General features: G+C 47.4%; 1 protein-coding gene across 15 annotated transcripts in view; it reads right to left on the bottom strand.

Moving 5' to 3' along the window:
• MACF1 (microtubule actin crosslinking factor 1) overlaps positions 1-23,311 on the bottom strand; it is a 311,434-nt gene that overhangs the window by 286,061 nt on the left and 2,062 nt on the right. For 13 of the 15 annotated variants that reach the window (XM_074334445.1, XM_074334456.1, XM_074334436.1 and 10 more), the window contains exon 2: positions 22,254-22,525. In XM_074334445.1, the coding sequence (XP_074190546.1) occupies positions 22,254-22,473 (220 nt within the window). In that variant the 5' untranslated portion in view covers positions 22,474-22,525. Of the gene's footprint in view, positions 1-8,235; positions 8,550-22,253; positions 22,526-23,311 lie in introns of those variants that run through there. The other 2 variants (XM_074334441.1, XM_074334438.1) reach the window with 2 other exon arrangements.

The following is a 23,311-nucleotide window of genomic DNA, read 5'->3' as shown; positions in this document are numbered from 1 at the left end:
GTGCAATCAAAACTAAACTCAGTATCTTCCCCTGTGACAGCACTGCCACCATATCACCGCAGATAACCTTCCTTCTCTTCCACTCCCTATTTTAGTTAATGATACTACCCTCCCACACAGAAACCCAGCCAGAAACCTCCAAATCCGAGGTTCTTCACTCTCCCCTAATACACCACGTTCAATTAGTCAGCAAAACGCATGGATGTTACCCCATATCACATCTTGCTGTGCCTACTTTGCTACAGTACCTTAGTTTACCCCTCCCTAATCACTCCCTGCCTAAACTACGGTAACAGCCTCCTAACTGGTCTGTCACGAGTCTTGACCCTCTCAATCCTCCTTCACACTGTTGCCAGAGAGGAAATATTTCTAAGATGTAAATCTAATCATAGCTTTTTTCTGCATAAGATCCTTCAATGACTCCTAAAACCCTGCAGCCTAAGGTCCAAACTATACATACAGCATGACACACTAAGTCAGTCAACATTTTAGTCCTGCCCACTTTTCCTACCTCATCTCATTTCTCTTTCCCTCACATCCTACACTCCAACCTCACTAAGAATGCCCCATATTCCCTCTCAAGACCCCTCATCCCCTTACCTCTGTTCATGCTGCCCAGAATGCCCTCTCCCTGAACTTTTTGCCCAGAGTTCCAAATCCTTTAGGTGACAATTCAGTCATCTCCTCTTGGATGCCTCCCCTGCACTACGAAAGCACCCGTATTTACCTATACGATAGCATTCCCTACACTGGATGGTAATTGTCAGTTTACCAATATGTTTCCCCCATTAAACTGTACGATCCTAGAGATGCAAGGATGACATCTTTGTTTCCTCAGCCCTTTGCCCACTGCCTGGTTCGGAGGAGACATGTAATAAATGTTTATTAATTACATGAGGGAATGGATCCTCCAAACAAGCCCCCTGACACCCTGGGAGATTAGCAGTTCAAGATATAATTGAAGATTTTAGAGAGGACTTAAGAGGATTTCTTATGCAATTCTTGGCCGGGATCCCCGGAAGCATACACTGAAGGTCGTCCACAGTGGCTAGAATTGGTGTGCTGGGGTACTCAGCACTGCTCATTTAAAGGAGAAGTAGAGACTCAAACACAACCTTCAGTCATAGGTTCAAATACATAGCCCTATGTAACAAGGTCAAAATGGAATACAATCTTTAAAAGAAGATTTTAATACAACAAGAAAGAGGACCTTGTTTTGGAAAAGCCATGAAGGATCGTAAATTTTTTTTTAACGCAAAATCTTCTAGAAAACAATGTTAAGCAATGTTATTATCTAAATTTAAGTCCCTGTACCTGCCCAAAATGTCTCTCAAATATATCCCTCTCCTCTTTACCAACTATCTAACCTCGTGACTCAATTAGAGCAGATCCCCCCTCTCATCTGGCCGTGACACAGCCACTACATTAGTCCTGCCCACTGTGGAAAACGGAGGTTCCTCAGACTGACCGTCAGGACTTCGCTCCCTGTATTCCTAACCTTAATATAATTCTCCCGATGCTTCTAAGAGGCCCACCCTACTCCGCAATACCCTTCCCCCAACACAGTATCTCCTTGTAGGTACTAGAAGAATGCAGTGCACTAAGTGAGCTGATTTCATTGTTGTTGACTGACTAAAAAAACACAACCCCCAAAAAAATCTCTTCCTATCTGTCTCAATCGAACATGCTCCTACAGGTTGAAAACCATCGAAACTCCAAAAGACACTTAAGGAAGCTCATTCTTTTCATCAACACAAAGGAATTATATTTACCTTTCTGAACAAAAATCATGGCAGAAATTGGCTACGGTAGGAGAGAATCCAGCAGCACAGCTGCCAAAGCCCTTGTCCAAAGATTCTGACTGACCGATTAATTTACTTGTCCTCGGCAAGGACCCAAATCATCCCTGATGACTGACTGACACATGGTCACGCAGAAGAAAGCAATTTTGAACAGAGAAAGAAAAATAAATGCTTGTGCCCAAGGAGAGCAGACTTAACAGTGTAACACAAATTTATGGAGCCACAGCAGACTAGGTCTCAGGCTGGCCAAAAAGGGCATATCCTTGAGAACCCCATTCTCTCCAGGCAGAGCACATCTGTCTATGTTGGTCGGCCTGCCTCTCCACCCTCCCCCTACACACACACACACACACACACACACACACACACACACACAAAACTAACGAAGGTATATTATCTAAAGCTCTACATACTTTCTTGTATTTTTTATAATCTTCTACATTAAACACATACTTTTATAATATGAAAAGGAAATTATTTTAAATATAACTTGAAAATGCTGCTATGATTGCCTTCTCCTGACAGGAATTCCATCAACCACATACAAAAAAAGTATACAAAGTCCCTATGTTATAAGCGCATAAAACCTTAATAGGGGAACAATTCTAACAAATGTGAGGCAATACAAGAATAATACAAAACAGTATATAGTTAAGAGACTAATTGAGAGGTAGACATTGTAAGAGATCAGAGAAGGGAAAGGTCAATGTCTGATAGAGTAATGGGAGAAAGTTGTATGGAGGACACAGGTCTAATGCTTACCTTTAACAAAAGAGATAAGATTTGAATAATCAGAAAAGACAGGGAGAGGAGGGCACTCCAGGAAGACAGAACACACAAGAACAGAGGCAGGTCTGAGGACCTAGGAAGACCTACTGAGACCCGTCCAAAGGGAGCAGAGAGCTATATTGGACATTAACAGTTGACACAGGTATGCAGAGCAAGTCAAATTATGCAAAGCTGGAGACAAAGAATCAGAGATTCATTGTCATTTATTCCAAGCACTGGGAAGTTCTGGAAGGAAAAATAATGTTTTATTAGAAGTAACAAAAAAAAAGTTGGAATAAACATTTTTAGATACTGCCAGCCAAGCCAACAGGCCTGAAAGGGCTCCTCCAGTCCAGGAAATTAGTAAATGTCACTGGTAGGACCAAGACAACAGAGGCATAAACTCCCATCAAAACCATGAAGAGCAAACGCAGAGCTTTAGCACACCACACAAGCGAGTCACAACACGGCTCAACATATAATTACCAGAAACTGAAAGGGCCAACTGTATTTAGTAAAAGGAGGAAAGCCTGGGTGTTTTCAAGACCACTAAAAAAACACACTACAAACTCATTTTGCAACCCATAATTATTTACTTGTGACTTTTGATCTTGGGATGTTTCTGTTCCCAAATGTGTACTCAAGTATTCTTTCTACCATGAGCTCTAAAACTTGAAATCGGTGCTGAAAAATACCAGGACAATAAGGCTTCAGCTGATGCATTTCCCTGGCCTGTATTATGTCAATTGCCAAGCAAGCCCAAGACGAAAGTTCCCATAAGTATTGTTGTTAGCACATGCGCACATTTTATGATTTCAACAGCATGTATGTGGCCAAAGCTTGTGACTTCCCAGCAGACGAACTTGGTTCACTTTCTGAATTAAGAGTCCATGTTCAGAAGCAGCAATTGCCCTATTGTTCTGTCTAGAAGCTATCCACTTCAATTCAAGGGTTGTGTTCTAAAAAGGAACTTAAAAACTGAATCTACAGGCAGTCAGTTAGCTCAGTTGTTTAGAGCAAGGTGCTATTAACAACAAGGTTGCCAGTTCGATCCCCACATGGGCCACTGTGAGCTGCGTAGTCCAAAACTAGATTGAAACAACTACCTGATTTGCTGCGCCGTCCAAAACTAGATTGAAACAACTACCTGATTTGGAGTTGATGGGTCCTGGAAAAACACACTTAAAATAAAGTTAAAAACAAAACAAAATGCTGAATCTCCATTTAACCAAGAGGGTGTGTATACGAGTATCACTTAGGTAAACAATACCAAATCCTCAGCCTATATTTTCCAACCAGTGTGTTAACAAAACTACCACTTTGCACTACATTGCTTTTGTATAAAATTTCAAAGTGATTTATACACCACGAAACCTTTCCCATATGGGGGAAAAAAATTCTCCACAGTGCACAGATTTGAAAACATAGGCCACACAAGGTATGTGACTTATAGTCCAGAGACTAAAACTATTAATAATGACACTAACAATGATACTAACAAAGTATTTTCACAATTATCTCAACCCAAGTCACTGCTCTGATTTTAAACCTTCCTTCTGTGAAACAGTGTGAAACTGTCACCTAGAAGTCTAGACAGACCCCGGTGCTTGGACGATAATGTACGTCTCTACGCCTAAATTTACCCATGTGTCTAATACCTTCCTTACAGGCTATTATAAAGATCAAATAAGATAATGAATATAAAACTGCTTTGTAAAATACAAAGTATTATATACATGAAGGTTTTTCTAAACATTAATGGCTTAATACGTGCCAATAGCTCACTTGTAGTCTCATGAATCCCAAGGAGTTAGCATTATCATCTCCATTTTAACAGATGAGCAACTCAAAGATTACAAGTAACTTTTCCAAGGTCGCACAACACAAGTGGCAGAACTAGGACTGGAGCGCAAGACTTAAGAAATTCAAAGCCTAGTCTCCTACTTTATCTACTATGCTGCCTTGCTGGTTTTGTACATTAAATAACACACAGACCCTTCACTCCTCTCTGTGCAGTAAGTTATGTAAGTTCTTTTCTGTGATATGATGAACAAAAATCAGTCCTAACTAGCTTCATATAACCCATGACACCTGGTACGAACTCTTAAGTTTCAAATACCAGATAGTCTATGTTACCAATGTTTAAATGTGAATGTTCTGTTTTATTCCTAGTCCAGCCTAACACGTAAAGACTCTTTAGGCTTTAGGGCTTTGGGAAAACAAAGTCTAATTCTGCCTGAACCAACCTCCATATTACCCTTTCTGCTTAATCAACCACCATGAACCTAGATTGTTTGTTTTTAAACCTCCTCACTAAAACCTAAAACTATGCCCACATGTAGCCAGCTTCTACAACAGAGTTTGTCACTATCCTAGAAAACTCAGGTCCTGGTTCTCTTAGTATCTCTGTTTCTTCTTTGTTTCCTCTGGTGTTCATAAGGATCTGAATCTACAGAGAGGGACTTTGTGACTGGCCCATATCATCATCTGGATGCAACAGTCCTCAAAACAATGCACCTCTTTTTTCTTTGTTTCCATGTTTACCAAGCAATCATCTGATTACTAGCTTTATAAGCACTTTGGTACTGGGAAAGAGTGCCCCAGACAGAGATGTAAGTATTCCAATCATTGGACAGGTACGTCCTCTATTATGAAGCAATAAAATTGGCATACGAATTGTTGCTTTTTAAAAAACTTTCAATGAATGACTTCCCCCACTGCCCATGATATAAAACCATAGAAGAATCTGGACTCAGAGCCCTTCACAGTATCATGTGTTCCCATCAAAACTCTAGCCGTTTAGTCACATCCAACTACTCCACCTTCCTCAAAGCCCTTTATTCATTTTCATACCTTCATGCCTTTGCACATATTTATTCCCTCCGCCTCCTCCCCTCCCACCCTCCTCCATCTGACCAAATCCCATTCCTCCCTAAAGGCTCACTGAAGTGTCACCTCCTTTGTCAAGTCTCCCAGTGAACCCAAGGGGAGAGATTCAATCCTCCTCTTGCTTCCACAGTACTTTCCACACACCTCTGTTCTAGCACTTAATACAGTATTATAATGAGTTGTTTGTATATGTCTTTCCCTTACTAGATGTGAATAACCAAAGGCAGGAAACGGGTCTCATTCATAATTCTGGCATCTCCAGGGCTTAACGCTCTGTTACCTCTAATAGGTATTTAATAATTGTTGGAAGACTGGAAGAATCAAGGACACACCCTGGCTCTGTTGGTTGCTGCCCCCTCTGAACTGTTAGGATCCAGAGTTATAATCTAATACCTCCTCCTATTTGCTGGCCAGTCAGACTCTGAAAGAACCTTTGGGATATTTAGGAAATGAGAGAGAGTGTTTACGTCCATGATGAATCATCTAATCCTGCCAAAACCATGCTCACTACCAATGCACAGAGAAATGGTTGCCAGGCACAATTCTGGAAAACCTATGCTTGACAACCATTCCTAATACAGCTATAATACACTGTTCTATGTCCTTACACTGCAAGTGCATCACTTCCCTTCTCACCTTTGCCCCTTCTAGGGGCAGTTTATGTAGCTGAAAACTTTACCTCTCCTTCTGAATACAAAAATCCTATTTCACTGGTAGAATGAGGTACTACAAATGAATAGCAGCAGAAAAAGATCCAAATAATTTGGTGGCCAACCAATGAGAGTCTAGAACCCCATCATCATCAATATTTCCCCCAGTCTCCCCAAATCGAATTTCTGGCTTTATCCTCACAAACTACCTCCCCTGATCACTCTATTGATTCCAGCTTAGGCAAACAGTTCTCCTATTAAGGCAGTAAAGAGATTTCTAAGTCTGGAAAATGCAGGAATTCCATACAGCAAAGTAACAAAGGCCCGGATGCTAATCCATCCTGACTTCCCAGTGAGAATGGTGCAGCGGGGAGGAAAGAAATTCTTCTGCACCTATCATAGAACAGACTGCATGACAACCTCAAACAGCTCAAGTTAATCCACTTTGGCCACCATTTTTGACTCATTCCTCCCCTCAAGAAAGAGATCTGTGTCTGGGAAGGATCAAATTCCTATACACCTGATCAAAGTCCTTCAGAGGAAAGCCAAACTGAGTGAGACAGCTAAAAAGGACTGAACACAAGAGGCCTCTCCTGGAACAAACCCTACTTCCCTCTTCTTTCCTAGTTTCATATGCTAGGAAATCCAACTTCCTTTCAGCTGGAGGCCACCAGCAACATGATCTAGTGAGGTACTGAGATTTTTTTCACCTGTTTTTGTTTTAATTCTGCTGATTTTTAAAGCTGCCACCAAACCCGAGACAGGCCCAGAGGATCCTCCCTCTGAAGAGCGCAGTGTTACTCAAAAGCCTGCAAAGGAAACTTAATGGAACCAGTCACTTAGCAGCGTTTTTTTCAATGAAGTTCAGCAGCACAATCTAACCTCTTTGTGCTCTGAAATGAACCACATTTCTTAAAAGACCACAGGGGGTTGACAGAAAACTTGCTGCAGGCAGGAAAACCTGGACAGCTTACAGGAGCTGATGCAGAAGGGAACAAGTAGAACTCCCTAAGCTGGTTCATTTTAGCATTTCATTTCTCTCTCTCCCTCTCCCGCTGCATTCCCAAGCAGGGCTCTAATGCCACAAGGAAAAACAAGGAGCATTTTACAGCTTCTTCATTAGTTTCCCTTCACTGGGTAGGAGTCGTAAACAAGTATGCTGGACTCAGTCAAAAGGGCTGAAGTTTCCTCTCCTTCAGATGAAAAGAAACTAAAGGCCCAGTCACCAGAGCCCCAGCTGAATCAAACAGGAGAAAGTGCAGCCTATGTAGTTTCTGGGAAAATCTCCATGTCTGTGGAAAGCACAACTGCCACACAAAGCACAACCCCAGAACTGGATGTTAAAGATCAAGGCAGGGCTCCCAAGGCCACGCATCCCTGGCTTCCACTTAAGGAGCAGCTGCAGCAGTTAGGGTAATGCTGTCCCCAGACCCACTGGCCTGTCAAAACTTTCAGTCTTCACCCCAGGTTTAGGTGAGGCATTAACTTGCAGCACTGCTTCGTAAGAGAGCCTCCAGGGGCGGAAATCCGAGCTCCAAAACAAACCTTGATTTTTGAGAAAAGCAGCAATAGACCCCAGCCCCGGTCAGGCTCAAAACCCCCGGGGAGGTGAGGGTGGGAAGAGGCCTGGCCACCAAAACTGCACACTCACGGACACCGGCCCCAAAGAAACCCAGGGGGTTCACACTCGGCTGCCACGCGACCGATGGGAGACTGAGAGAGACAAAAGGGGGCGAGGGACCCTTGGCAGGCACGCAGATGTCCGAGGCTCTCCGGGGAAGACCCGCACAGGGCGCAGAACGGGTGGCTTCTCCCCGTCCCCACTCCTCCTCGGCAACTCCCCACAGGAGGAGGGCTCCAAAGCCAGCCCCTGGTCTCGCCGCCTTCCAGCTGGGCCAGATAAGGGCTAAATAATGTAACTAGTGCTATGGAAAGCGCCGTCGATTGTACGTGAGAATCGCTGAGCTTTATCCCAGTTCTGTAAATACACTGGCCCGGAGAAAGAGCAGCTCAGAGGCCGGCCCGGCGCCCGGGTGGGCGCGACCCCGCCCGGCCGCCCCACCTGCAGCGGACTCGGAGGGCCACGCCGCGCCGGCCCCCGACCCCGGCCCCGGGCCCGGCCGCACCTTTGTAGCGCTCCAGCACATCCTCGTACGCCTGCACGAACTCCTTCTCCTGGCTGCGGTTGGCCGGCTGCTGACCCGGCACGTAGCCAGCCATGGCCGCCCGCGCCGCGCTCTCCCCGGGCTCCGGCCGACGCCGGTTCCAGGCCCGCGCCCTGAGGCGGCGACGGCCCCAGCCTCGGCCCTTTGTGCGGCTGGGAGACGGCAGCGGCGCCCTCGCTGTCCGCTCTCCGCCCGCTTCGCCCGGCCTGGCAGTCAGTCGCGTTCCGCTCCTCAGCCCGCTCGCAGCCCGCCGGTCCCGGCTCGCGTTTCCGCCTCCCCACCCCTGGGCTCCGCTCCTCCCTCAGCCCGCCCCGGCGTGGCGGCGACGGGCGGCGGCGGCGGCGGCTCCTCCTGTCAGGAGCGCCAGGCCCGGCCCGTTCCCCGCCCCTCGCACCGCCGCCTCCGCCGCCCGGCGCGTCCTCGGCCGGGGCTGCGACTGGCTGGGCCCGGTCTGCCCACACGGGTCCCCCGGTAGCTGCGCACCAGCGCCCGCCGGGGACCAGGGGCCCGAGCCCAGGGGGGCGGGGGTGTTCGGCGGGCGTCTGGCTGAGTAGGAGGCCGCACGCGCGCGTCAGGATGAACGGCTGGGCCAGCCGCCCGGGCGGGGAGACCCCGGAGCCGACTCCACAGGGTGGGCGGGCAGCCCCATTCAGAGCGGACCTCCACCCGGAGCTGGGACAAAGGAGGGAGCCCCCGGCTGGAGAGCAACCGAGCTGGGCCTGTGCAGCTGCTGGTGAAGGACCTAGAGAAACTGAAAGGAGACGAGAGAGCAAAAGATCTAGCTGCCTCAGATCCCAGGGCTACACACGGTCAGAATGAGGACAAGGGCAAGACCCAGACAGGCTGCAGTATGAGGCCTGAGGGAACACTGAGACCACAAAGAATCCCAGGAACAAAGGCTTTTCCAGAAATGGAAGAAACAACTCGAAATGAGAGGGCAGACCAAGCACCATGAAGTAAACCAGGCCAAGGATGCAGAGCCAGAGGCCGAGAAATGACAACTGAGGGAGGAACGAAAATAGGATTCTCACTGCACCATGGGGTGAATAAGAGGAGAGACCCAACATGATTGCATTGTGACAGCCATTCGAACACTTAGATCAAAAGGGAGAAATGTAGGAAACTGAGACTGAACCAGGACTGTTAAGGAACAAAGAAAAGGATTCTGGCGCCTTAACTAGTCAGGAAAAGAAAAAGGGAAGCCAGTGATTCTCTGTCAGGGAAAAGGAAAGTGAAGAAAGGAAACTGGTAAATATGGGTAGGGATTTATTTGGGACCACTTTGTGGAGGAAGTTGCCAATAACATCCGCTCCTCCATTCAGCTGTGTATTCACAGACTGCACTGGGGCCAAGAACTGTGAATGAGGAACTCAGGTAAAATGCAGGTGATCTTTTAGCCCCCAGCTGCCCCCAGCCAGCCAGCATCCTTCCCAGCTTCATCAAGTCTGTTAACTTGATTTTTCAGGGGGTGGAGAAGTGGTTGTGGGTAAACAGTTGGGCTGACTGATCTCACAATAACAGCACATTTGCAAGTAAAAAAAGAATTCATGCAACATTGAGCAGCCAAAATTGGGACTTGGGCTTCCATTAGAGTTCCCATTCTCTCGATTTTTAATGAGCAGCTTCTTACCGACCCCCGCTCCCCCTCCCCACCCCGGCCTCAACACCCCCATCCCCAGGGACAAGGCCTGCATCTTTGTATGCTATGAGTAGTGCCAAGTACTTGGTCAACGCTCAGTGCATTAATAACAAGAAGAAGAAATGATGCTTTTCACTAATAGGTGCACACTGGTGCTTTCCACATCACACCAAAATCAGAAATCGGGTGAGCAAGCCATTAATCATATCTTTTTCCATCAAGTTTTGCTGACCTGCCCAAGTTCTAGGCAGAGAGATCATACAGGGAAGGGCCACAAGAGGACAGACAGGGAGGATCTTGGACAAATGCTCATGTCCTTCCAGTTCAATCCTTTGTGCTTAAAAAAAGCTAGTTCACAGTTTGGTGTCAGCTGCTAATGAGCTCAGTTCAAGAAAAGGAGGTGAATAAGCTTGAGGTTTATTCTTTTTAAAATAAATAAAAGGCTTTTAGTAGAAGATGCAGGATGAAGGAGCTGGTGATTGATGGCATAAGCACATTTTTCATAAACAGCAGAGCATATAGAAATGCTAACTCTGGGGATCTTGACTGTATCAGTGCTGAGTCATCTGCATTTCCCATATTATTTTATGCCAGTAGGGCTAAGGCAGCCCAGAAATACACACACACTCACCTCCACCCTCTCCCCTGAAACAGACATCTCCTCTTCACTTTCATTAAAGAGCCCCTCCATCCCCTCCTGGGGCTGCTGCATGTGCCACATGTGCCACTTTTGAGCAGATCCCTCAAGAATTGTGACTGTGGCTCATCAAAGGTGAGGAAAGACAAGGGCGAGAAGGGAGAGCGAGTCTGTTCTGGGAATCAGGCTTTGTTGAAGGCCTGAAAGGTTTGGCAGGCCAGGGCAAGGGGTTGAGATTCCTGTTCAGAAACACGGTAATCAAGGAAGAAAGTTCTGGTTTGGGTTGTGGCTAGGGGGCTTCTCAGACTCAAGTAACTCTCTCGACAAGACTTGCATTTAAATGTTTCCGTGAGATTTTGAAGTAACGCATTCTTCTAATGAATGGAAAGGGGGAACTCCACATGTTTGGCTGATGTTCCTGTTTTATAGAGAAAATTTTTACAAGGAGAGAGGAACAAAGCAGCTTCTGGGGGGATGGGAAGAAGGAAGCCTATGAAGGGGCGGTTTTTGTTTTTTTCCAAGCGAGTCTAAATTTATAGCCTGACCACACAATTGGGACAGCTCTGAGGCTTCTCCTTTTGGTCTATGATTTTCCTTTGCTTCTGACGGTACGACTGCTGTTGCATTTCTAAGGAGGCTGCAATGGGGGAAGCAGAAGGAGGCAGGATGTACTCAGAAGGGCATCTAGTGGGGGGAAAGGGTAATACAAGTAAATAAAACCCTATTTTTTTCCTGGGTGACCTCCCCCACCTAAGCTTCTCAAGTGCCCCTCTCCATAAGGCCCAGCCACTTTGAACTTCTTTCAGCTCCTCAGATGTGCTCTTGTGCTCTCTTGCCTTCCCACCTACTTTTCTCCTGGTCTGTAACCCTTCATTGCTCTCCTCTTTTGGCCTGGCTCACACCTCTGCTGAAACTCCTCCTGGGAAGCCTGCCTTGATCCACAGGATTAGTAGGGCCTCTTGCCCCCTCTACTCCCCTTTGGTAATATTGACACCCTTGAAGTTATCATTCGGTGTCTTTCATCCTTACCAAATCATTAGTTCCCGGAGGGCTGGGGTTGCTGTCTGTCTTGCTCACCACAGGATTCTTAGCCTCTAGCAAATGACCTGGCACATATAGGGCACTCAGTATATATTTGTTTAAAATTTTGATTAAATGCATGAATAAGTGAACCAGATGACCCTAAAATACTCAGCTGCCTGTGGCTTCTGAGAAGCTAGGAAGCTATGTATGGTATTTAAGAAGAAAGCATGCTTATCTCTCACAGTATCCCTTATCTGTGCCTGGAGTTCAAAGTCCTCTATATTTTGACATCTACCTTCCTTTACAAGCTTATCTCGCAGGATACCCTCATGTGCAGCATCTTCCCCTATAATCAAACTCTGAGCCTTTGCCTGGAATGTCCTCCACCCCCAACTCCACCTACTGAAATCCTACCCATCTTGAAAGCTCACCCTACATAAAGTGATTTTCAGTGAATCCCAGTGGAAGAGTCTCTTCTCAAAATCCCAACTGCATTTTGTCTCCTCCATTCCTGGAGCACCCACACCTAAGGTAGATGTCTGCACCACTGCCTCAACCTCCTGGTTCATAAGTTCTTTGAGGCAGAGACATCTATTTCATCTTTTATCATTATCGGGCCTAACAAAATGCTTTGCACTTAGTAGATGTTCAATAAATATTTGCTGAGGGCATGAATGCCTCACCGAAGTCACATGGGCGTGGGGGATGTGGGCTAGATTCAACATAATTGAGAATCCGATTCAGTGTCCACTCAGTGGCCAAGAGCAGAGGGCACTTCATGTGCAGAGATGAAAGAGGGAAGTGCAAAATTATTTCTCCTGTTAGCGCTACTCCTCCAACCTCTAGAAGGTTTACTCCTAGCACTTCTTCAGCTTGGCTCATGCTGCATTATTTTACATGTGTTACTGATGCTTTATAAATAATTTGCTAGTAGAGGGTGTGTGTGTGTGTGTGTGTGTGTGTGTTCTCTCCATTCCTCCTTGCAGGGGTAGGCTGTCTCCTGTGTTTTTTACGTTGCCCAACAGTAGCTGGAAGCAGACACTAAAGAGGCTGCCCCAAGCCAGCTCTTTGAAGAAAATCGTCTAGTTCTCGATTCAGGAGACCTGCCTCCAGGCTCAGCTCCACCAACCTTTCAGACACTAACTTTGGCCATCTCAGTGAAAAAGTTCCCTTTCTGTCCAGCTGCTGGAAACACTAAGTTTTGCTTCAAGTTCCCAAATCTGCTTTGGAGTGGGAAGCCTCTGCCAACCATCATGCTGCCCTCTTCTGTTCAGAAAGTGCAACATCGCTAATTTAAGAGGCCTGGATGGTGCCAGCCACCCAGAAAGACAGGATCCCTGCCACCCAGCAGCCCGGCACCCTGTCACCATAGCAACCCTCAAAATGGTTACTTAGCCATCTGGGTTACCATAGCAACTGGCCAAGTCTCTCTACCTCAGTCTCTTCCTAGGCCTTCTCCCCTGGCTTGTCAGAGCCAATGCCAAAGAATGTCCAATCCTTACTCAGGGACATGAGCAGAGACTGGACCCCTGATAGGCAGCTGTCCCAAAGGGGCGTGGAATGCCTCACCAGCCCCGGGCTTCTGAGGCAGTGGAGATAATGGGTGTTCAGGCACTCTGTGACCCTTGAAGTGCAGTGCAGATGTTAGCTATTATTAAACTACTGTTCCTTGTAATGGGGGAGGCACTGGGTTGCCCGAGGCAGAGAGTGCCATTCCTAGCTTGGCGCCTTACTGTCTGGGAGACCTGGAGCAAGTTACCAAACTCTCTGGGTTTCTGTTTCCTCTACTGTAGCACATGTGCCTCCTGAAGTTGTTTGGAGGATTAGGTCAAATAAAGCATGTAAGATGCCAAACACAACGCCTGGCATTTGGAACAGATCAATAGTAGCTAGAAAAGGTATTGACCCCTCTGCTATCTCCCACTCTCTCTGTGAATGTAACTATTTTATTTCCTCTCTGGAAAGAATCAGGCTAACGTGAGCCCCCGCACACTCAGCCACACCCAGCCTCCGTTCTCTGGGGCAGAAGGTCTCACCCTGTGTGGAGCCTCTGAGATTCCTACCAAAAGGCTGCAGGCAGGCTGTACTCGGGGGGAACTGGGAGGGTCCCCAAATTAGGAGGTGTGGCTCCTCCCCTCTACTTGAAACAACATCTCTCCATCCAATACTACCTCAGGGTGAAAACTCCTACAGGGGTGGTGACAGGCAGGCTGGAAACTGAGCACAAATCCCAGACAGGCTCTAGAGCAGTGGTGGCTACTGTTCTCGATTAAGATCAGTCACCAATGATGTAGATACCTGATCACTGCACTGTACACCTGAAGCTGAAGCTGAACAATAATGAAGGTCAACTACAATTTTATATATATATATATATATACACACACACACACACACACACACACACATAGTTACAAGAAGTGGAATAAGCTTTAGGAATAGAGACAGTGGAAATGTAATGCCTGTGTGCAATGTCAGAGCGGTAGTGGATGGGGGGAAAGGGGTTGTCACTGTGTGAGGGATATAAATGATAAATGTCTAACTATTACATTGTTTTGTGCACCTAAAAGTAATTTAAAAAAATGTTAAAAAAAAAAAAAAAGGTCAGAGTCAACAGCATGAGGGGAGGCCTGGGGCACAGGCCCCTCTCATAAGAACAGAATTTCTGTGATTTTTAAAGACTTCAACTCAAATGCATCTCAACTTTAGTCTCTCAAGACTACATCCTCAAAATCCATTTTTAGGATACTTTACTCAATTACTCTGGCAGGGTCCTGATTCAAATTCAGGATCTAGCCTAGCTCTGACCCTGCTCACACTCTAGCCTAGCTCTGTTGCATTCTGGGAGTAGGGCATGACTCTCAAGCTGGAAGGACCAGAGGCTCAGACAAACAACACTGAAAGGGACGTATTTCCCTTGGGGCCCTTGTGTTCGGGCGTGGAATCTCTCATGACACCTCTGGGAAATGGGTCAAGTGGGACTAGTCACAGTCTTCAAATATGACTACTGAGCAGATAAACTGATGTGTTTACTACTGGGGAAAAGGTGCTATAATAGTCTAAAAGTTTGGGAGGTGAACGTATGGGAATACTGAAACTGGGGAGGCAGGAATAGGGTGTGTGAATGAAATAGGATTGGCTATGAATTGATAATTCTTGAGTCTGGGCCGGGAGGTTCATTGTTGATAATTCTTGAGTCTGGGCCGCGGGGGTTCATTGTACTATTCTCACTACTTCAGTATATGTTCAAAACGTTCTGAAGAATGCAGGGGATTTGCAGTTAGGCCAACCTGAGCCACAGCAATGAACAATTCCAAAGGGCATACTGTACAGGTTGTATTCCAGAGGGTGCTTTGCACAGTCAGCATTGGGGACCCCAGCTCCACTCTGCTCACTGGATGACCTCAGACAAGTTCCTTAACTTTTCTCTTCTGTAAAACAGGGAGAACAGCAACTACTTCCCACAGGGTTTATGAGGATTACATGATATATGTAAAATGTGTCTGGATTTCGAGGACGTAGTCTTGAGAGACTAAAGTTGAGCTACATTCAGGTTGAAGTCTTTAAAAATCACAGAAATTCTGTTCTTGAGAGAGGGGCTTGTGCCCCAGGCCTCCCCTCATGCTGGTGACTCTGATCGCAATCGAGAACAGTAGCCACTTCTCTAGAGCCTCTCGGGATTTGTGCTCAGTTTCCAGCCTGCCTGTCACCACCCCATGTAGGACTCAATACACAGTAGCTTTTCCAGCTATTATTTACAAGGGGATCCCAGCTGGCATCAGTTCTCAGGAGCTCCTGGACTGAGTCCAGAGTTCAACTCCCCAAACCACCCTCTGAATTCTTTAATTCCTAACTTCCACCAGCTGCTCTGTCTTCATTTCCTTTTGTTCCTTTCTACTGAGGTCAAAGAAAGGAGAGCAAGAATAGAAATAAGCCAGCAGGGACATGCCCTCACTCTTCAGGTTGTCCTGGCAAGTTCCTACTTCTTTTCCAAGTCCCAATCAAATGCTACCACTGCTCTAAGCTAGGAGTGAGGGCAGGAGTAGGGGGAAGCCCTTCCCTCACAGAACTTCCTCATAACTCTCTTTGGGTTTGCAGTATACACAGCACATGCTGCATTTTAGCTGTCTTCCAGAGGGGAGCTGGATTCTGAAGCCCAGTCTGAGCCTAGCCAAAAAACGTCCTGGGAATATCTGTTAAAGGAACATGATCAATGAGTAAGCAAAAGGATAAATCAACACATTCATCAATTAGTGAACAAGTGTATGAGTGAATGAACGATATTAATGAGAAGAGCTAATACAAACTGAGGGCTGACTGCATCGCAGGCACTGGGCTACGCACCTTATTCCTACTATCTCATTGAATCCACCCTACAAGACTCTGCACTCTTGGTCCCCCATTTTAACCATGAGAAAGCGAGGCTCAGTGAGGTTAGTAACTTCCCAGAGTCACCCAAATGGCAAATGATGGAACTGGGTCTCCAACTGTCTCCCAAAGGCATTCCCTTCAGTGAACAAATGGAAGAGTGCGCAAACAAGGAAATTACTAACGGTGGGAATGAAGACTGAAGGGCATGGCCAGAGACACACCCCCTGAGGCTCCAGGCAGAATCCTTCCCTTGACCACAAAGCAAAATCCTGGTACCTTCTGGGGGCGGGGGGGAGGCACAGAACTTCAGCCATGATCACTCTTCAAGTTACAGGGCCTCCCAGACCTTCTCTGAGACAGCATCCTAAGTCCAGAGGGAGATTCCAGCCAGCAGCACCAGTTCCACTCCTGCAGGAGAGCCAAGGCAGAGCCAGGAAGCTGGCTGGCTTCTACCTGACAGGTGGCAACAGGCAGACCCAGGGCCAGATCACAGCAGGTCCTAGCCGCAGCAACTGGTCAGGCTCAGGATAGCACTTTGGGGATGACGGGATATTAATACACCCAGGCATGTTCACAGACCTCTTACCAGGAGGAGGACTGCTGAAATAAAAGACAAGTGCAGCCCTAGATCGTGCTGCATTGTCAGCTCCTCTGGTAGCATCACATCTTGAATCCCAAAGGACAGAAATGATAGCCTTCCGAAGCTCCCAAATTAACCAGCCCTTCCCCCGCGTTCCTAACCTCAGTCCTTGGCTGCTCCAAAACAGAAAAGCATGAGTCAGGCTGCCATTCCAACCTTTCTCTGCATCACCTGGGAAGTCCCTAGGAAAGCGTGATGGAATACCTACAGCATAAAGACTGTACTTTGCAATGCATCAACCACCTTCTCTCACCAGCTGGGGTCCCATAGGGACCCTGAGCCTCAGAGAAAGGATAGCTTGGCTGTCTTTTCCGCTGCCTGCACAGAATTCTGCCCACGTGGTCATTTTTCATCCTTCTAGCTACTGTGACCCAGATTTACTTTCAAAGAGCTGGAGCTGAGCTGGTCGTGTGTAGCTACAATTCATTCTGCCCCACTTTCAGGAAACTCTCTCCTGCTCATCTCTCTGCTACTGAAACCAAACTCCAGGACAGGGCCAGGGACTCTGAGGATAGATACTGCCAGGAAGAAGCCGACAAGCTGGGGAGGAAGGAGCCTCCTCAGGTGTAAAACTCAGAGCTTCAGGGCAAAGAAGGTTGTCTCCTCAGGAGAAAGGGTTCCCAATGGAATTGTTCTTAGGGCCTTATTTCCCACTCCTGTATTCCCTTCTTCTCCCCAGTGGCTTGGCCAGGAAAAAAAAACACCATTTTCATCTGCTCTCTGACAAAGCCCTAGAGTGAACAAAAGGAAGGGATGGAACTAAGAGGCCTCGCTTGCCTGGGGAACTGTTACCTTCCTGGAGTCTCTACTGCCTCTTCTAGTTGCCCAGGGAAGTTACAAGGAATGACACTGCTAAATGCAGTAACAGGCACGTTAGCCTGTGTTTGTGAAGCGCATTTTGATTCTCATTCAATGATCATGTGAAGCAGATGTCATCATCTCCCTTTTATACATAAGGAAACCGAGGCTTTGAAAAGTCAAGTCACTTGCCCAAGTTTTCTGACTCCAGATGCAGTTGTCTCCGCAGTGCCTGGCACATAACTGGGGTTAAATCTATTTTTTTTAACTGAATGAGTGAATGAGCGAACAAACAAGCACGGAGGCGCCTTCTCAGAGTTTCCATCCTGGAGGACAGACATATGGGCACAGAGGAGCAAATCCCTTCCTCTGATAAGGCACACATGTGCAATGCTGTCTGCCCCGGGGCAGGCCCTTGAGTGACTCCCACAGCTGAGCTTAGGCTCTGAAAGCAGAGCAAACGTCGGCATCTGAGCTACATTCAACAGCCCTCACTGAGCCTCTAGGTTCTCGAGCCCACACTCACCGAGTGAGATCCTGGGGCCACACAAGGAAGGGTAAGATGGGGCTCCTGACTACAGTGAGCTCCAGATCTGGTGGGGGAAATGTACCTGGAAACAATTTTAATATAAGACCAACTGAAACAAGGGGTGAGTAGAGATACATTTGCCATCTGACTGGAGAGATCAGAGAAGGCTTCCTGGGGGAGGCCACATTGGAGCAGATGCTGGGGATGATGATTTCATCAGCACCCATTGGGGGGATCCCAAGAATGAATCCTATAGTAGATGCTTTCTACTGGTTAAGTAGGAGGCCAGTCTTTAGTCCTGAGTCACTCTGCCCCTCTCTTTCACAATACCCACAGGAAGGTAGTTATTTGTCCCCTCTGTCCTCTCAATTAGACTGAGTTCCATGAAGAAGGGACCACATCTTCAGCCATCTTTGAGTATCAATGCCAAGAACAGGGAAGTTCCTGAATATGTGATACCTGATTGATAGGTGGATGGTGAATCCCTCCTGCACCCGGCCCCTAGCCCAAACGTGATCCCCTCTTCCAGACACTTTACTGCCATCTGCAGGAAACTTGTCATAATAAATATACAAATCTACAATGAATGACAAGTATGAATGGCTCCCCCTAGAGTCATGCACTGTACAACCATGTGACACTGTCCTGCACCTTGTTTTCCCCCCACTCCCCACAAGCTTCAAGGGATACAGCCTTCTTCCCTCTCCCTTTTCTACCCTATGGGTTGAGCTATTTGCCAGAGTAACCTCCCCAGCTCCCCAATTCCTGTTGCCCCCCACCAATGAGTTGTTCACTAATGACCAAGAGTCAGAGGGGAAGACACAAACTTTCCTAAGTCTTTGTCTCTGCCTTTTTCTATAGGCCAGGGTCTTGAAATCTCCCCCAGAAGTGACCAGAAGGTCTCTCTGGTGAGTCTGGAGGCCAGGTGAGCTCTTTAGATTGTCATCTACAGAAGACTCAGGTTGGCCTGATTGCCAGGTATTGCCTGAGGAAATGGAAATAGCAATATACTCGGAGTTAGAAGATCTGGGTCTACCAGTCCTGTGTGACTACAAGCAAGTCCCTGAAACCCTCTGGGCCTCCGATTCTAACACATGTCCTAACTAACACAAGGAGTTATGAAATCTCTATGTAAACCATAACACTGATCAAGAGAAACAACAAGGCATTCACATTAATGACTATTGTTCCATTTCAATGTGGCCGGGCTTAGGGACTTGAGAATAGGGCTCACAAATAAAAGAGAGAGAAAATGGAGGGAAAGGATGAGGATGGGAAGAATCAGGTCACAGCATGTGTGGAGCCCCTAGAGCCTGTTTTGACTTTGTAGACTGAGATCAGCAGCTTTCTCAGCCCGGACATGCCTTTCACTCTGACATGTGTGATTAGCAGGGGTTTCCCATCAGGCGTCTCAAGCACAAGCGAAGCCCTGAGACCAGCTCAGGATGCCTATGGGGCCAGGGGAGGGGGAGGTCTCTGTATAGGGTGAGACTGATCCAGACACCCCCACTGGGCTTCCTAACCCAGACCCATAGGGAAAACTGCGGAGGCCAGAGCTGCCTTCCAGGGTAAGACTCACTTCATTTCCTCCCAGAATGAAAGTTCTGGCTTCAGAGAGCCTCAGAGCACCCAGGGTCTCCCCGACGCCCCCCTCCTGCACCTAACAGGAAAGAATGCCTGTTTAATTATTCTGCTAGAGCCCCCATGGTGTTCTAAAATCGCAGGAAGATTGCAACCAGGCCCTGAAGTAGCAGTCCCGCCCCCTCTGCTGCCTCTCTTCTCTCCTGCTAACCAAAGACACCCAACTGCAGCGCACATTATTTTTAACCATGGCAGTCTCCCCGTTTTCAGCCTCCCTAGCCCAGCCCCCTCCTCGAGACAGTCACTGGCAGTGTCAGGATGTGAAGAAGATCAGCATGGACGCCGGAAACAACAGCCCAGCGCCCACCACCCCTTTGCTCAGTAGACCCAGTGGTGTCCTTGGGGGCTCGGCCTGGGGATTGAACCCTCTTGAGTCCACTCCACTTCTATTCTAGACTCGGAATGTAAAACAGCAGGCAAATCATCCCGTGGGGCTCCTTGGAGAAGACTGGAAGGGGAAATCATCCATCACAAAGGGATCTGCAAGTGATGGCGGAGGGGTAGAGGGCATAAGGAACGGAGAAGGAGGCCTCCACTCTGCCACCTTCAGGAGAATGAGGGGTTTGCGAGGCGCGGGGCCCCTCAGCCACAGCTCTTCAAGGCTGGGAACTAGTCGAGTTCTTCCTGCACCTTACCAACAGCTCGGAAAACTATTTGCTGGCTGATGCCACAGGCCCAAAAGTCTTGAGAAGGAACGAAGAGTCCCTGCTCCCAGGGCCCCTTATGGCCCACCAGAAAGAGTTCAAACCCTCCAGCCCATCTTCCAGGGCTCCTCCCTGGCAGCTCACTTCCTCTAACATCCTTTCCTGAGCACCCTCTGAGTATCCCACAGAACCTCTCCGTCTCGCTTGCCATTACAGCCCTCTGCCTGTCCCTGGATCGCAATCTACCACGATTCTCCTGTAAACACTCCTTGCATCCAGTCAATACTGGTTGATCTCCAACATGCACAAGGCCCTGTGCAAGTAGCTGGGGGTAAAAACATAAACAAGACACAGTCCTAAGGGCGTGACAGGCGCCCTGCAGGGTAACTGCTATACTGTACAAGGGAACACAGAGGAAAGGAAAGTCTGAATACGAGCGTGGAGGAGGGAGCTGTGGATACCACTGGGGCATTAGGACAGAGGAGGCGGCACAAAGGAAGAGGCGGGGTTCCCGGCACCGTGCAGAGAAGTTAAAGCACAGAGGTCTGGTCCTGCAAGATGCACACCTCAGGGGGCAAGGTACAGTTCCCCGTGGCAGGGTGCTTGGGAGTACAAAGTGAAGCTGCAGTGGTAAGCTGGGGCGTGATTTTAGTAGGTCTTTAAGCCATAGCCTTTATTCCACAGGCAATGATGAGGCAGAGAAGGTTTAGAAGCAGCTACCAGGATCAGGTTTGCATTTTAGAACAAAATACTGCGTTAGTCATTTGGAGGAAAGAGGGCAAGCCTGGAAGGTGGAGACTATTAGATGGTGGGTGGAAGGTCCAGGTGAGAGATGATAAAGCAGAGCCAGGCAGGGGGCATTATTTGAGAGACACAAAAGCCGCAGCAGGACAGGCCTTGGTGTTGGATTAAAAGTGGGTGATGTCACTGAATTAGCTGCAGGCACTGCTTTGTCTACTTCTCTGCACTTTGGCACCAACGCCTGCTGAGAAGCTGAGCACAACCCACCGAGGCAGTTCTGGATGCCTTCAGTGGAAGCAGCAGAGAGAGCACTTCACAAAGTTCCGCTTCACTGAGCCAAAAACTGTGCTGAGAGCTTCACCTACATTATCTCATCTAATCCGTAAGGCAGCTCTACACGGGAAGCGTTCTTAGTATGGGGAGTCTTTTAGGATAAGAGACTTGCCCAGAGTCACACGGCTCGTCAGGGGCAGGACCACAATCTATTAATAGCACCTGGCCTCTGTGAGTCCAAAACCCGCACTCTTTGCTCTGCCGCCTGGCAAAGAAGTAGGTACCTCTCTCCACAGGGCAGGCAGACCCAGCCCTTGCACTGTGGAAAGCGTGTGTCCCACTCCTTTAGAAGGCAATGTCAGGGAACTTGCCCTCTCCAAAGACTTTATCCCAAGGAAAAAACTCAAGAGAAGTCTGTTGTTATTCATAAAGATGTTTGCTGTGACGTTTTCTATTATCGCGAAAAAGTGAAAAATGAGTAGGATTTTTAAAATCATCCAATATTATACAGCCTTTACAAATGGTACCTATAAAGCCTAAGATGTAATATGAAAAATCTCTTTGATATAAAAGTAAGGGGGAAAAGTCAGATCCAGATCTAGAATGGTACATAAGTCATGAAGGCAACTGCATGGAACATACCGTGTTTCACTGAAAATAAGACCGGGTTTTATATTAAGGTTTGCTCCACAAGAAGCATCAGGGCTTGTGTTCAGGGGATGTCATCCTGAAAAGTCATACTAGGGCTTCTTTTCCAGTTAGGTCTTATTTTCGGGGGAACACGGTATAACTGCATAGGGACGAAGGCACGGAAGAAGTCACAAAAATGAAAACAGGTCTCATGTTAGCATGGAGGGGTTGGGGTGGCAGATTTTCCTTTTTCAAATTTTTCTTTAATGTTACTTCATCATCTTGCCAATAGTAATAATAAATTTGAGTCAGAGAGCCCTGGGTTGAACCCCTCCACTGCCCACCCAGCCAGGGCACACTAGCCCATTCTCCCCTTGCGCCCAAGGCACCCAACTCACTCAGGCATTTCTTACCAGCAACTCTGACCACAGCACGCTCTGCAGGGTCCAGCACAGAATCCTGGCTTTTCCGCTTTTTCTGCTCATGCAGTGGCAGGTTCCAGGGTAAGGTGTCCCCTGGGGGACAGGGAGACAGGCTCCCTGATCGCTCGCTCCTATAAGACCGCTCACTCCGACATGACCGTTCACTCCGGCATGACCGCTCACTGAGCGTTTCTTCATCTGAGGACGACATTGCCCAGGTGGGGACTGTAGCAGCAGAGCCTGGGGGCCCAGGGAGATGTGATCTGGAGAAGAGAGGAATATATGTGAACAGACTGAAGGGGTTGTCTCATAAGGAACTCTGGGACTTGGGAGGCAGAGGTTCTAGTCTTCATTCTGCCACTGACTTCATCTCTTTACCTCTCTGAACCTCAGTTTCTTCATCTGGAAAATGGGATGATGATAACATATGGCAAAACTAATTCACAGGGTTTTGGGGAAATCACATGGGTAATATATGTAAATATATCTATAAATCTTAAAACACTGTGTAGGTGTAAAGGGGCTAGCCGGTTAGTGCAATTGGTTAGAGCGTGGCGCTGATAACACCGAGGTTGCCGGCTTGATCCTCCCATGGGCCACACTGAGCTGCGCCCTCCTTAAAAAACACACACACACACACACAAAAACACTGTGTAAAAGTTAGCTCCTATTACTAGTAACCACTATGATTGTTACCTGGTCCATTTGAAGGATTAAGCTTACAGGTCCCACAGATAGAAAGATGTGGATTTGAATTCTACCTCACCATTTACTAGCTGTGTGACCCTGGGGAAACCATTTAACCTCTTTGAGCCTCAGCATCCTCATCTATAAAATGGGGGTGATGGTAGCACCTAACCTGACAGGGTTGTTTGCAAGGAATAAATGAGATCCTGCAGGTAAAGTGCTTAACAGTACCCGGTGTCCAATAAGCATTCAATAAATAGCATCTATTATTACATTTCTGTTCTACTTACCTCCCAGGAATCGTATAAGGATAAAATAGGGCAACAGATGGGAAATATTTTCAAAAAACTAAAGCATGATCT

This window comes from Rhinolophus sinicus, linkage group LG06 (genome assembly GCF_036562045.2).
Source record: "Rhinolophus sinicus isolate RSC01 linkage group LG06, ASM3656204v1, whole genome shotgun sequence".
In the NCBI taxonomy this organism is placed as follows: domain Eukaryota; kingdom Metazoa; phylum Chordata; class Mammalia; order Chiroptera; family Rhinolophidae; genus Rhinolophus; species Rhinolophus sinicus.
The sequence above is the reverse complement of the archived record's forward strand: the minus strand, read 5'-3'. Positions and strand labels throughout refer to the sequence as shown.